The sequence below is a fragment of the Oncorhynchus mykiss genome, chromosome 29, assembly GCF_057628025.1.
Source record: "Oncorhynchus mykiss isolate SJ-2025 chromosome 29, ASM5762802v1, whole genome shotgun sequence".
NCBI classification, from domain to species: domain Eukaryota; kingdom Metazoa; phylum Chordata; class Actinopteri; order Salmoniformes; family Salmonidae; genus Oncorhynchus; species Oncorhynchus mykiss.
In genome coordinates, this window is record NC_143050.1 from 23,995,602 (window position 1) to 24,007,995 (window position 12,394).

The 12,394-nt window shown below is 42.4% G+C and overlaps 2 protein-coding genes across 3 annotated transcripts in view; both read left to right on the top strand.

Moving 5' to 3' along the window:
* Positions 1-8,304, top strand: part of LOC110509849 (ectonucleoside triphosphate diphosphohydrolase 2) — a 31,549-nt gene extending 23,245 nt beyond the window's left edge. For both annotated transcript variants that reach the window (XM_021590989.3, XM_021590990.3), the window contains exons 3-9: positions 1,083-1,233; positions 4,144-4,303; positions 4,710-4,937; positions 6,614-6,886; positions 7,097-7,216; positions 7,417-7,551; positions 7,779-8,304. In XM_021590989.3, coding sequence (XP_021446664.1) covers positions 1,083-1,233; positions 4,144-4,303; positions 4,710-4,937; positions 6,614-6,886; positions 7,097-7,216; positions 7,417-7,551; positions 7,779-7,994 — 1,283 coding nt within the window. In that variant the 3' untranslated portion in view covers positions 7,995-8,304. The remainder of the gene's footprint in view (positions 1-1,082; positions 1,234-4,143; positions 4,304-4,709; positions 4,938-6,613; positions 6,887-7,096; positions 7,217-7,416; positions 7,552-7,778) is intronic.
* A 36-nt stretch (positions 8,305-8,340) lies between these two features.
* Positions 8,341-12,140, top strand: phpt1 (phosphohistidine phosphatase 1). Its single transcript, XM_021590993.3, has 3 exons — positions 8,341-8,677; positions 11,316-11,443; positions 11,599-12,140. Exons 1-3 carry the CDS (start codon positions 8,512-8,514, stop codon positions 11,689-11,691), a joined length of 387 nt encoding a protein of 128 aa, XP_021446668.1. The 5' UTR covers positions 8,341-8,511; the 3' UTR covers positions 11,692-12,140.
* Positions 12,141-12,394: the final 254 nt, after the last annotated feature.

Below are 12,394 nucleotides of genomic sequence, written 5' to 3' on the forward strand. Positions count from 1 at the left end.
ATTGTGTGCTGTGTTCACGCCGTGTGGGTTACGGTATCTCATCACACAAGGCCAGAGATAAAGAAGCAGAAAAACATAGATGCCTAGCAACGGTGGATCTGTCAATAGTTCCGCAGTGACTCAGTGCACTGTGTGGTTTTCCAGTCCTGTCATGCCTAGAAGAGTTACGTGTTTGTATAGATCACGGTAGTTGGCTGCTTTAATTAATGTGAAGTATTTGTAAGTACACCAGCTCTCCTAGAGTACATGTAAACAGCATATACATTTACATTTTAGTCATTTAGCAGAGGCTCTTATCCAGATCGTTAGGTCAGACAACTACATGTCATAGTCATAGTAAGCACAGTAAGTTATCAGAGAAGTCAGTGCAAGTAGGTTGCAGCTAGAGAGTTCTGTATAGCACTTTGTGACATCGGCTGATGTAAAAAGGGATTTATAAATACATTTGATTGATTGAAGCAGCAACATCAACTCCTCAACAGCTCCTCCCATCTGTCATCACCTGTACCGCTAGTGCCAGGAAACAATACATGCTTCACTTACTGTTCTTTACTGTCTTTCAGCAACCGCATGGGTTAAGACCTTTAAATATCCTGGGATTCTCTGACCAGTATAACATGATGGGATCAAACACTGAAATCTCGACTTCTTCCTCCTCCTCTCTACCTCACAGGGTATTAGAAACAAAGAGTTCAAGGGTGTTAGACTCAAGGTAGCACCTGGGCAGTTTGGTCTGTCTTGGAATTCGTCGGGCTCCAGCTAAGCTAGCTAACTGTATTGGAAAGTAGTTTGTGTGCGTGTGTGAGTTTTGTGTGTTGGAACAGAAGCATTCCAAGGGGTGAGACTACCCAACTTCTCCCTCACAATGTAATGTGTTGAGCAGAAAGCTCTGCCTCCTGCTTCAATGCCCCACAGAATGCAGGGAATTCTCTTGATCTGGTCTGAGTTAGGGGAAGGCATGCATGACCTGATCCCTGGGTCACTGCCTGGGCTTAATCCTGCTCCATGAACCAGGGCATGGACACCCAGGTGAGGGGTGTTTGTTCTGCCATAAAGTATGTCTGGGTGTTCCCGCTATGCAGGTGGAGGAATCTCTAGCTATGCGGGACAGCAGCGAGAGGCAGGGAGAAGCCTCCAGTCTTGTCTGGACCAGGCCACGCGGGACATCCCCAGAGCCAGGCACCACCTCACACCTGTCTACCTCGGAGCCACTGCTGGCATGAGGCTGCTCAAGTGAGTTATAGTTTGTGTATGCATCTGTGTGTGTTTGAGTGTGAGTGCACAAGCATTTGTGTCTGTGTATCTTTGTGTGTGTGTGTACCTTTGTTTACATACAATCAGTGGGTAAGGATTTCACACTCAGAGGCAGACAGGCAAGAACAAGCCCCCACCTTTCATCTGCCGAGCTCTAAGCAAACACTACCACACCTGTTTAAAACACAAGGGATGTCATATTCCTACATTTTGATCAAAGAAGCATACACAACAGTAGAGGCAGCTGAGGGGAGGACGGCTCATAATAATGTCTGGAATGGAGTGAATGGAATGGTATCAAACACATCCATTCCGTCATCCTCCCCTTCCTCCCCTCCACTGATACACACACATTATGTACACACAAAGTTACACTAAGACACCCATGTCCATGCAGATATGTACACATAGACATTTCTCATGCTCTTGCACACAATGGTTTTAAACACAAGCAAAGTTAACAGAATGTACATCAAAGAGACAGACAGACGGACGGACGAAGTCAGAAGTTTACATACATACAGTTGAAGTCAGAAGTTTACATACATACAGTTGAAGTCAGAAGTTTACATACATACAGTTGAAGTCAGAAGTTTACATACACCTTAGCCAAATACTTTAAACTCCGTTTTTCACAATTCCTGACATTTAATCCTAGTAAAAATTCCCTGTTTTAGGTCCGTTAGGATCACCACTTTATTTTAAGAATGTGAAATGCCAGAATAATAGTTGAGATAATTATTTATTTCAGCTTTTATTTCTTTCATCACATTCCCAATGGGTAAGAAGTTTACATACACTCAATTAGTATTTGGTAGCATTGCCAAACATTTTGGGTAGCCTCCCACAAGATTCCCACAATATTTTGGGTGAATTTTGGCCTATTCCTCCTGACAGAGCTGTTCTATAGGATTGAGGTCAGGGCTTTGTGATGGCCACTCCAATACCTTGACTTTGTTGTCCTGAAGCCATTTTGCCACAACTTTGTAAGTATGCCTGGGGTCATTGTCCATTTGGAAGACCAATTTGCCACCAAGCTTTAACTTCCTGACTGATGTCTTGAGATGTTGCTTCAATATATCCACATAATTTTCTTTCCTCATGATACCATCTATTTTGTGATGTGCACCTCCTGCAGCAAAGCATCCCCACAACATGATGCTGCCACCCTGTGCTTCACGGTTAGGATGGTGTTCTTCGACTTGCAAGCCTCCCCCTTTTTCCTTCGAACATAACGATGGTCATTATGGCCAAACAGTTCTATTTTTGTTTCTTCAGACCAGAGGACATTTCTCCATGTGCAGTTGCAAACCGTAGTCTGGATTTTTTATGGTGGTTTTGGAGCAGTGGCTTCTTCCTTGCTGAGTGGCCTTTCAGGTTATGTCGATATAGGACTCGTTTTACTGTGGATATAGATATTTTTGTACCTGTTTCCTCCAGCATCTTCACAAGGTCCTTTGCTGTTGTTCTGGGTTTGATTTGCACTTTTCGCACCAAAGTACATACATCTCTGTGAGAAAGAACGCGTCTCCTTCCTGAGCGGAATGACGGCTGTGTGGTCCCATGGTGTTTATTCTTGCGTACTCTTGTTTGTAGAGATGAACGTGGTACCTTCAGGCATTTGGAAATTGCTCCCAAGGATGAACCAGACTTGTGGAGGTCTACAATTTTCATTCTGAGGTCTTTGCTGATTTCTTTAGATTTTCCCATGATTTTAAGCAAAGAGGCACTGAGTTTGAAGGTAGGCCTTGAAACACATCCACAGGTACACCTCCAATTGACTCAAATGATGTCAATTAGCCTATCAGAAGCTTCTAAAGCCATGACATCATTTTCTGGAATTTTCCATGCTGTTTAAAAGCACAGTCAATTTCGTGTATGTAAACTTCTGACCCAGTGGAATTGTGATACAGTGAATTATAAGTGAAATAATCTGTCTGTAAACAATTGTTGGAAAAATTACTTGTGTCATGCACAAAGTAGATGTCCTAACTGACTTATAAAACTATAGTTTGTTAACAAGAAATTTGTGGAGTGGTTGAAAAATAAGTTTTAATGACTTCAACCTAAGTGTATGTAAACTTCTGACTTCAACTGTACATAACGTTACTATAAAATACAGTCACACACAAAGTTGCACAATAAGAGATTCTATATCGAATTGTCGCCTTGTCTTTCTCTTTGTGTTATTGCAGGGTAAAATGTGAGTCAGGTTGGGGTTCTGAGATGAGTCAACAACAAGATTGAGAGATGTGCGTGTCTTGTTAATAGGTTATTGTCAGTGGTGGAAAAAGTACCCAACTGTCACACTTGAGTTAAAGTATAGACACCTTCATACAAAGTTACTCAAGTAAAAGTGAAAGTTACCGAGTAAAATATAGCATGATTAAAAGTCTAAAAGTATTTGGTTCTAAATATACTTAAGTATCAAAAGTTAAAGTATAAATATTTTCAAATTTCTTATATTAAGCAAAGCAGACGGCAACATTTAATTGTTTTTTCAATTTACGGCTAGCCAGTGGCACACTCCAACACTCAGACATCATTTTCAATCGATGCATTTGTGTTTGGTGAGTCCACCAGAGGCAGTAGGGATAACCACCATTCTCTTGATAAGTGCATGAATTGGACCATTTTCCTGTCCTGCTAAGCATTTCAAATGTAACGAGTATTTTGGGGTGTCAAAGAAAAAGTACATTATTTTCTTTAGGAATGTAATGAAGTAAAAGTAGTACTTTAAACTATTTCTACTTAAGTACTTTACGTCACTGGTTATTGTTGTCAAGCTGAGTAATGTTGTTCATTCAATACCCCCATGTTGATTCGTGCCTGTATCTTCTCTTTGCGCATCTAAAGTATCTGAAGTGGTACATTTCCCTTTCTCAACAGTATCTCCAGCCCTGTCCAGTCAGCTCAGGTCTTAAAAGAAGTGGGTCGAACAATCCAGTCCTATCCTTTTAACTACCAGGGGGCAGCCATCTTAAGTGGCCAGGAGGAGGGAGCGTACGGCTGGGTCACTGTCAACTATCTCTTGGAGAACTTCATCAAGGTACCATGGCTCAGCTTTCACCATTCTATAGTTATTTATGGTACCCCAAATAAGTGTTTATTTATACAGTTGTTTGTAAATAAAGATCCTGCATAAACATTGCTATGGTGGTTCGAAATCGATCCCTGCCTTATGCTTTTCTTTCAATGCAACCATAAGCAGTTAAAAACTTAAGGACCCTGTGTTAGTTTCATTTCAAGCTTCTGTAGACATTCTTTGAAGATTGAAAGGAAATTGATTATAGCTACCAAATGACCGATTTCCACTAAGGCTGATTCTTGTGTTAGGATTAATTGGTTGAGTAGATGGCTACCGGAGGACCTCTAGTAACCATTAAAGCACAGCTGACTAGACAAGCTACCCACACACCTCTCATATTACTCATGTCCCTATGTGCCCGCTGCAGTATGGCTTTGTGGGCCATTGGCTGAGCCCAGGCAGACAGACTGTGGGGGCGCTGGACTTTGGTGGGGCTTCCACCCAGATCACCTTTGTGACCAAGGACGAGGTGGAGGACAAGAGGGACAGGATGAATCTACGTTTGTATGGCCATGACTACTCCCTGTACACACACAGCTTCCTGTGCTACGGACGAGACCAGGTCTTCAAACGCCTACTGGCTCACTTGGTGACGGTAGGAAACACTCTGTTTGGCCACAACAACATCAGAACCCCCTAAAGACTACTTACTGTAAGCTTCACTCCATTTCACTGCCTGTTCACCCTGCCATCATCCAGAAGGCGAGGTCAGTACAGGTGCATCAAAGTTGGAACCGAGAGAATGAAAAACAGCATCTATCTCAAGGCCATCAGAATGTTAAATAGCCAACCCTAGCCGGCCTCCACCCATTACCCTGCCCTGAACTAAGTCACTAGCTGGCTACCACCTGGTTACTCAACCCTGCACCTTAGAGGCTGCTGCCCTGTGTACATAGACATGGAACACTGGTCACTTCAATAATGTTTACATACTGTTTTACCCATTTCATATGTATATACTGAAGGTTGGCCTTGAAACACATACACAGGTACACCTCCAATTGACACAAATGATGTCAATTAGCCTATCAGAAGCTTCTAAAGCCATGACATAATTTTCTAGAATTTCCCAAGCTGTTTAAAGGCACAGTCAACTTCGTGTATGAAAACTTCTGACCCACTGGAATTGTGATACAGTGAATTATAAGTGAAATTATCTAGAAGATTGAAATTCTGCTCGTTTTTAATGACCGCATGCTTCCGAAAAACGAGCAATCTCGCCCCAATGCTAGGATTCGCATTTTCATGGAATCCAATTGGCTGCAATAGCATGCTGACAAAAAACTAGCAGTATTTCAATATTCTCGATGTGTCAGTTGGGATAATGGGATAATTAGGAGTACACTTCCATCTCCCACCCCTGGGTTGAGGTCCGTTTTCTCAAGCTGGCTCCGCTCTGTCCTGATCATGGCATAGTCGCATTCTGACTAGAGAGAGAAGGTAATGAAGGTCTAGACGGATTTTGGTTAATATAGTCTATATATCAGATCAAGGAACCAAGCGACAACACTGCACCCATGTCTGCAAAAGGAATGATAAGGCGCTTTTCAGTTTTTAGGTTGTACAAAATTGCGCCGAATCCCGGACTGTATTACAAGGAGCCGAAAAAGGACATTGCAGTACCGTGCAACGCTCTGTACCTTCCGTCTCCATAGTGTGTGTATTTACCTTTATGCATTCCAGCAAGGGCCCGGAGTCTTTCCCAGTCATGTCACGTTACAAGAAATCTAGAAACTTTGTTATAAATCATTGGAAACCCACCCACTAATATATCACCCCCAGATTGTTTCTATGTGTTGTATCTATAACAGATTAAGATAACCATGTGTATTTGAAAGTCATCCCAGGCATTAATTCCAACAATAGATATTGGTCCTCAGTACCATAGTACTCCATTTATGACTGTAGCCTGGTCTCTACTTGTTATAGGAAAGTGTCAAGTTACTGTAATAAATTCTCTCTCTCTCTCTCTCTCTCTCTCTCTCTCTCTCTGTCTCTGTCTCTGTCTCTCTCTGTCTCTCTGTCTCTCTCGCTCTCTGTGTCTCGCTCTCTCTGTCTGTCTCTCTCTGTCGTCTCTCTCTCTGTCGTCTCTCTCTCTGTCTGTCTCTCTCTCTCTCTCTCTCTCTGTGTGTCTCTCTCTCTCTCTGTGTGTGTCTCTCTCTCTATCTCTGTGTCTCTCTATCTCTCTCTGTCTCTGTCTCTCTCTCTCTCTCTCTCTCTCTCTCTGTCTCTCTCTCTCTCTCTCTCTCTCTCTCTCTGTCTCTCTCTCAGGGTCAGGGTCACACGGGGAAAATGTCCCACCCGTGCTTCCCTGCAGGCTACAACGTCACCATGAAGGTGGGGACATTGTTTGACTCTCCCTGCACGGTGGGCCTGACACCCAGCTCTGGCTACAATCCCCAGGCAGCCCTATCTGTGGAGGGCAGTGGCGACTATGATCACTGCCTGGGCAACATGACTGAGATCTTCTCCTTCCACAGCTGCCCCTTCTCCCAGTGCTCCTTTGACAAGGTGTTCCAGCCCAATGTCAGTGGCAGCTTCATGGTGAGAGGCATTAGGAGGGGCCCATACAGTGGTTGAATCAACCATAACCCTATCCTCAACTACAACCCTAAACCTAGTTTCATGTCCACATCGTGGTTCAACCCTAACCTTAAACCCAACCCTCAAAACACAAACCTAACCCTAACTACAGCGCCGACCCTAATCATAACTCATCCTTTTTTTCTCTCTTTCGCTCCATTTGTCCATCAGGCGTTCTCAGCCTTCTTCTACATTCACCAGTTCCTACAGACTACTACAGGAATTCTTGTTGCCACCCCTGCCCAACTGGAAGAGGCAGCCCGTGCTGTCTGTAACATGAGCATCAATGAGGTCAGCAGCCCTCTCTTTGTGTGTGTGTGTGTGTGTGTGTGTGTGTGTGTGTGTGTGTGTGAGAGAGAGAGAACATTTATGTGTGAAGGGGAGAGAGCCTGCATGCATGTGAGAGACCCTGTCAGTGTTTGCATGTGTTTTCATGGATTTCTGGATGGATTTCATGGCTATGCAGTACACATTTTTGTATCCTGTTTCAGATGTTGGTGCTGGCCCCAGACCAGGAGCCTCGTCTGCAGGACTTCTGTGCTGCTTCTGTCTTCACCAAGGTGCTCTTCACGAGAGGCTATGGCTTTGACGAGATCTCATTCCCCCGCATTTCTTTCCAGAAAAAGGTAAGCTTGCTTGATGTGAATATGATTTATTTCTCGATCTCCTTATTTTACTCCAGATACCAGCATTATCATTGACATTACACAAAGTCTTGTTAGTGTTTGTAATGTACTTATTTTTAGGCTACATCCTCTCCATTTCAGCTTTGACCCCTAGTGCACCAAGTGCCTATCAGAATGTTCTGAGTGTACCCAGGCTAACCTGAGGTGTTTGTTTGAAATGTCACTAGGCAGGGGATACCTCTGTGGGCTGGGCCCTGGGCTACATGCTCAGTTTGAGCAGTCTTCTGCCAGGGGAGAGCGTAGGCCTGAGGAAGGCTCTGAAACCTGGAGCCTGGGCGGCCCTGCTCTTCCTCTTCGCCCTACTCCTCACCACCGCCCTGATGTACGTCTCCCTGCAAGCCTGCCGCGGGAAGAAGAAAGGAAGCAGTGACATTGCCAGCTAATCATCATAAGGGAATCCCTTATGCTGGTGTTACTATCCTGGAGTGTGTAGATATAATGTTGGATAAAGTATTAATTATATTGTCTCTCTTTACACAGAGATAAAAAAGTGAGTCCTCCCAGGCTGTCAGTACATTTTAAATATCTTCGCTTTAACAAATAGGGGGTTTTCTGTACAGCACGCAATGTAGGCTATAATTAATGTTCAACATCACTCTCACAACACATTTACCCAACATTTAAGTGCCATTTGTTTGTGATTTATATTCATTTTGTATTTTGATAACAAAAAATAAACTGTTTTGTTTTGTACATGAGAAGTGTTTGTATATTGACTACAACTGACTAAAACTACAAGTACCATAATAGCATCTTTCTGTATTTCCGGAAGTGTGCTACGGATCTTTCTTTCCACATTGATCATCGCAGGAAGAATTGTCTACTATTTCAAATTCAATCATTATCAGCTGTGCGAACTAGCTAAGTACGTTGCATTTCGTGGAAGTATTTTAAGGAAAAATGTGTACTCAAACGAAGGCTGCTTCCCTAATGGCGAACATTCCAGAGGCAGAAATCGACCCGACGGGTGTGTTCAAATACGTTCTCATTCGAGTACACAGTAAAGAAGACGGCGACGATTCGAGCCTAGATATTGTACGTGGATATGCCTGGGCCGAATATCATGGTAAGAGGACCAAGAATGAGGATGCTTTTTGTATTTCAGTTTTAGTATAATTCATGCATATGTCACTGATCTACTCGTACTGTGCCGGCAGTGACGCTTGCGAGCCAGTAGGTGGGGCTTATGTCACTGAAAATGTCAGAGGTCAGTCAGTCCAGCCCTACCTTGCTATATTGTTGTCTTAGGTCTCTCTTCATGTAGTGGTGTTTTGTCATATATATTATATATATATATGTATATGTGTATATATATGTATATATATATGTGTGTATATATATATATGTGTGTGTATATATATATATATATATATATATATATGTGTGTATATATATATATGTATGTGTGTGTGTGTGTACAGTTTAAGTCGGAAGTTTACCTAGACTTCGGTTGGAGTCATTAAAACTCGTTTTTCAACCACTCCACAAATTTCTTGTTAACAAACTATGATTTTGGTAAGTCGGTTAGGACATCTACTTTGTGCATGACACAAGTAATTTTTCCAACAATTGTTTACAGACAGATTATTTCACTAATAATTCACTGTATCACAATTCCGCTCGGTCAGAAGTTTACATACGCTAAGTTGACTGCCAAAAACAGCTTGGAAAATTCCAGAAAATTATGTCATGTCAATTAGCATATCAGAAGAGTCAATTGGAGGTGTGGATGTATTTCAAGGCCTACCTTTAAACTCAGTTCCTCTTTGCTTAAAATCATGGGAAAATCAAAGAAATCAGCCAAGACCTCAGAAAAAGAATTGTAGACCTCCACAAGTCTGGTTCATCTTTGGTCAGCAATTTCCAAATGCCTGAAGGTACCACGTTCATCTGTACAAACAATAGTATGCAAGTATAAACACCATGGGACCATGCAGCCGTCATACCGCTCAGGAAGGAGACCTGTTCTGTCTCCTAGAGATGAACGTACTTTGGTGCGAAAAGTGCAAATCAATCCCAGAACAACTGCAAAGGTCCTTGTGATAATGCTGGAAGAGACAGGTACAAAAGTATCTATATCCACAGTAAAACGAGTCCTATATCGACATAACCTGAAAGGCCACTCAGCAAGGAAGAAGCCACTGCTCCAAAACCACCAGAAAAAAGCCAGACTATGGTTTGCAACTGCACATGGGGACAAAGATTGTACTTTTTGGAGAAATGTCCTCTGGTCAGATGAAACAATAATAGAACTGTTTGGCAATAATGACCATCATTATGTTTGGAGGAAAAAGGGGGAGGCTTGCAAGTCAAAAGAACACCCTCCTAACTGTGAAGCACGGGGGTGGCAGCATCATGTTGTGGGAATGCTTTGCTACAGGAGGGACGGGTGCACTTCACAAAATAGATGGCATCATAAGGACGGAAAATGATGTGGATATATTGAAGCAACATCTCAAGACATCAGTCAGGAAGTTCAAGCTTGGTCGTAAATGGGTCTTCCAAATGGACGACCCCAAGCATACTTCCAAAGTTGTGGAAAATGGCTTACGGACAACAAAGTCAAGGTATTGGAGTGGCCATCACAAAGCCCTGACCTCAATCCTATAGAAAATTTGTGGGCAGAACTGATAAAGCGTGTGCAAGCAAGGAGGCCTACGAACCTGACTCAGTTACACCATCTCTGTCAGGAGGAATGGGTCAAAATTCACCCAACTTGTTTTAGGAAGCTTGTGGAAGGCTACCTGACACGTTTGACCCAAGTTAAACCATTTTAAAGGCAATGCTAACCAATACTAATTGAGTGTATGTAAACTTCTGACCCACTGGGATTGTGATGGCTGAAATAAATCATTCTCTCTACTATTATTCTGACATTTCACATTCTTAAAATAAAGTGGTGATCCTAACTGACCTAAGACAGTTAGGAATTGTCATGAATTGTGAATAACTGAGTTTAAATGTATTTGGCAAAGGTGTATGTAAGCTTCCGACTTCAACTGTGAAAAACACATCACGACGAGAGACAACACACCACTTCATAAAGAGAGACCTAAGGCAGCAACACATGACAACGCAGCATGGTAGCAACACAACATGGTACAAACATTATTGGGCACAGACAACAACACAAAGGGCAAGAAGGTAGAGACAACCATGCATAATTGCCTCCACTCTCCTGGGCAGTGGTGTAAAAATACTTTGAAGTACTACTTAGTTATTTTTGGTATCTGTACTATACTTTACTATTTTTATTTTTGACTAATGAGCCGTTTTTGCGCCTAGACGTTTCCACTTCCACAATAACATAACTTCCAGTTGATTGGGGCAGCTCTAGCAGGGCAGAAATGTGACAACATTACTTGTTGGAAAGCTGGCATTCTATGACGGTGCCACATTGAATGTCACTGAGCTCTTCAGTAAGGCCATTCTACTTCCAATGTTTACCTCTGGAGATTGCATGGCTCTGTGCTCAATTGTATACACCTGTCAGCAACGGGTGTGGCCGAAATAGCCAAATCCAATCATTTGAAGGGGTGTACTTTTGTAGATATAGTGTACATTCCTCATACAAAAAACAACAGACTTTCACTGGGTTATTCTGCACATCAGTGCTTTTGAAATAGTGTCTATTTTGAGTATTTCAAAGAGATTGGATCTGAAACCTTGAGTACATGAATGATTTGGTGTTTTTGTCCCTGCAGCGGATATCTATGACAAGGTAGCAGAGGAGCTTGAGAAAGGAGGGCACCTGGACTGTGAATGTATTGGAGGAGGAAGGATTAAGCACGACTGCCAGTCAAAGAAGATCCACGTCTATGGCTACTCCATGGTAAGAGAATGCAGAATAGCGTTGTTCTTTCAGTGGAACTCGTGCGTCTATTGATTGGGTTTTCTGATATTGCATGGCTGATTATTACATCTCTTGAGGTTCGTTATTTCCTAGCAGCCGAGTTATCCTTTGAATTGCTTTCTTGTTCTTTGCAGGGCTTTGGCAAAGCAAATCACGCTGTTTCCACAGAGAAACTGAAGGTGCGCTATCCTAAATACGAGATCACCTGGGCTGATGAGGGATACTGACCTACACTGGACCCACCTCTGTGCTTGGACTTGGTTCGGGCCTAACTCCTTCCTGAGTGTGGACCAACAGAACACTGCAAAACCTCAGTGGCATCACAGTATGTGAGATCTGAAGACAAACCTGTCGGTACAAAGCTGGGACTAAGACTGACACATTACCTAGTTCATCGTTTCCCAAACTCAGTCCTAGGGAACCCAATGGGTGCATATTCATTTTTGTTGCCTTACACACAGTGTATTCAAATGATCAAATCAGCATCAAGCTTTGTTTATTTGAATCAGCTGTGAAGTGCTAAGGTAAAAAAGTTTGGGAAATGCTGACCTAGTTGCTGACTAATATACCCAGAACCGTGCTTGATTTTGTATTTTGTTTCAGTGAAACAATACATGGAAAACATTCATCTTTTCATGTTTAACCATAAAACGAATAAATGTTTACATTGATTTAATACATTGTAACGTATGCTTTATTAGCATGAATTCATGTTTAGTAAGGACATTTTATATCATACAATACCGGTACCTGAAAACGAATGAGTATGAAATTCCATCTCCGGTCATGTAGTCATAAAACCATTATCATGTTGAGCAATGTGGTTCAACATAGGGGAAATATAACACTCCATCTTTCAAATAGCGCACTCCTGTTTTCATAACAGAAAAAACGCATCTGTCATTACGTTTCTCTCTACTTTTATCTCAC

Coding starts and splice junctions, on each gene's coding strand:
- phpt1 (XM_021590993.3), top strand. CDS start 8,512: ATGTGTACTCAAACGAAGGCTGCTTCCCTAATGGCGAACATTCCAGAG. Junction 8,678..11,315: donor TGCCTGGGCCGAATATCATG/GTAAGAGGACCA, acceptor TTGTCCCTGCAG/CGGATATCTATGACAAGGTA. Junction 11,444..11,598: donor ACGTCTATGGCTACTCCATG/GTAAGAGAATGC, acceptor TGTTCTTTGCAG/GGCTTTGGCAAAGCAAATCA.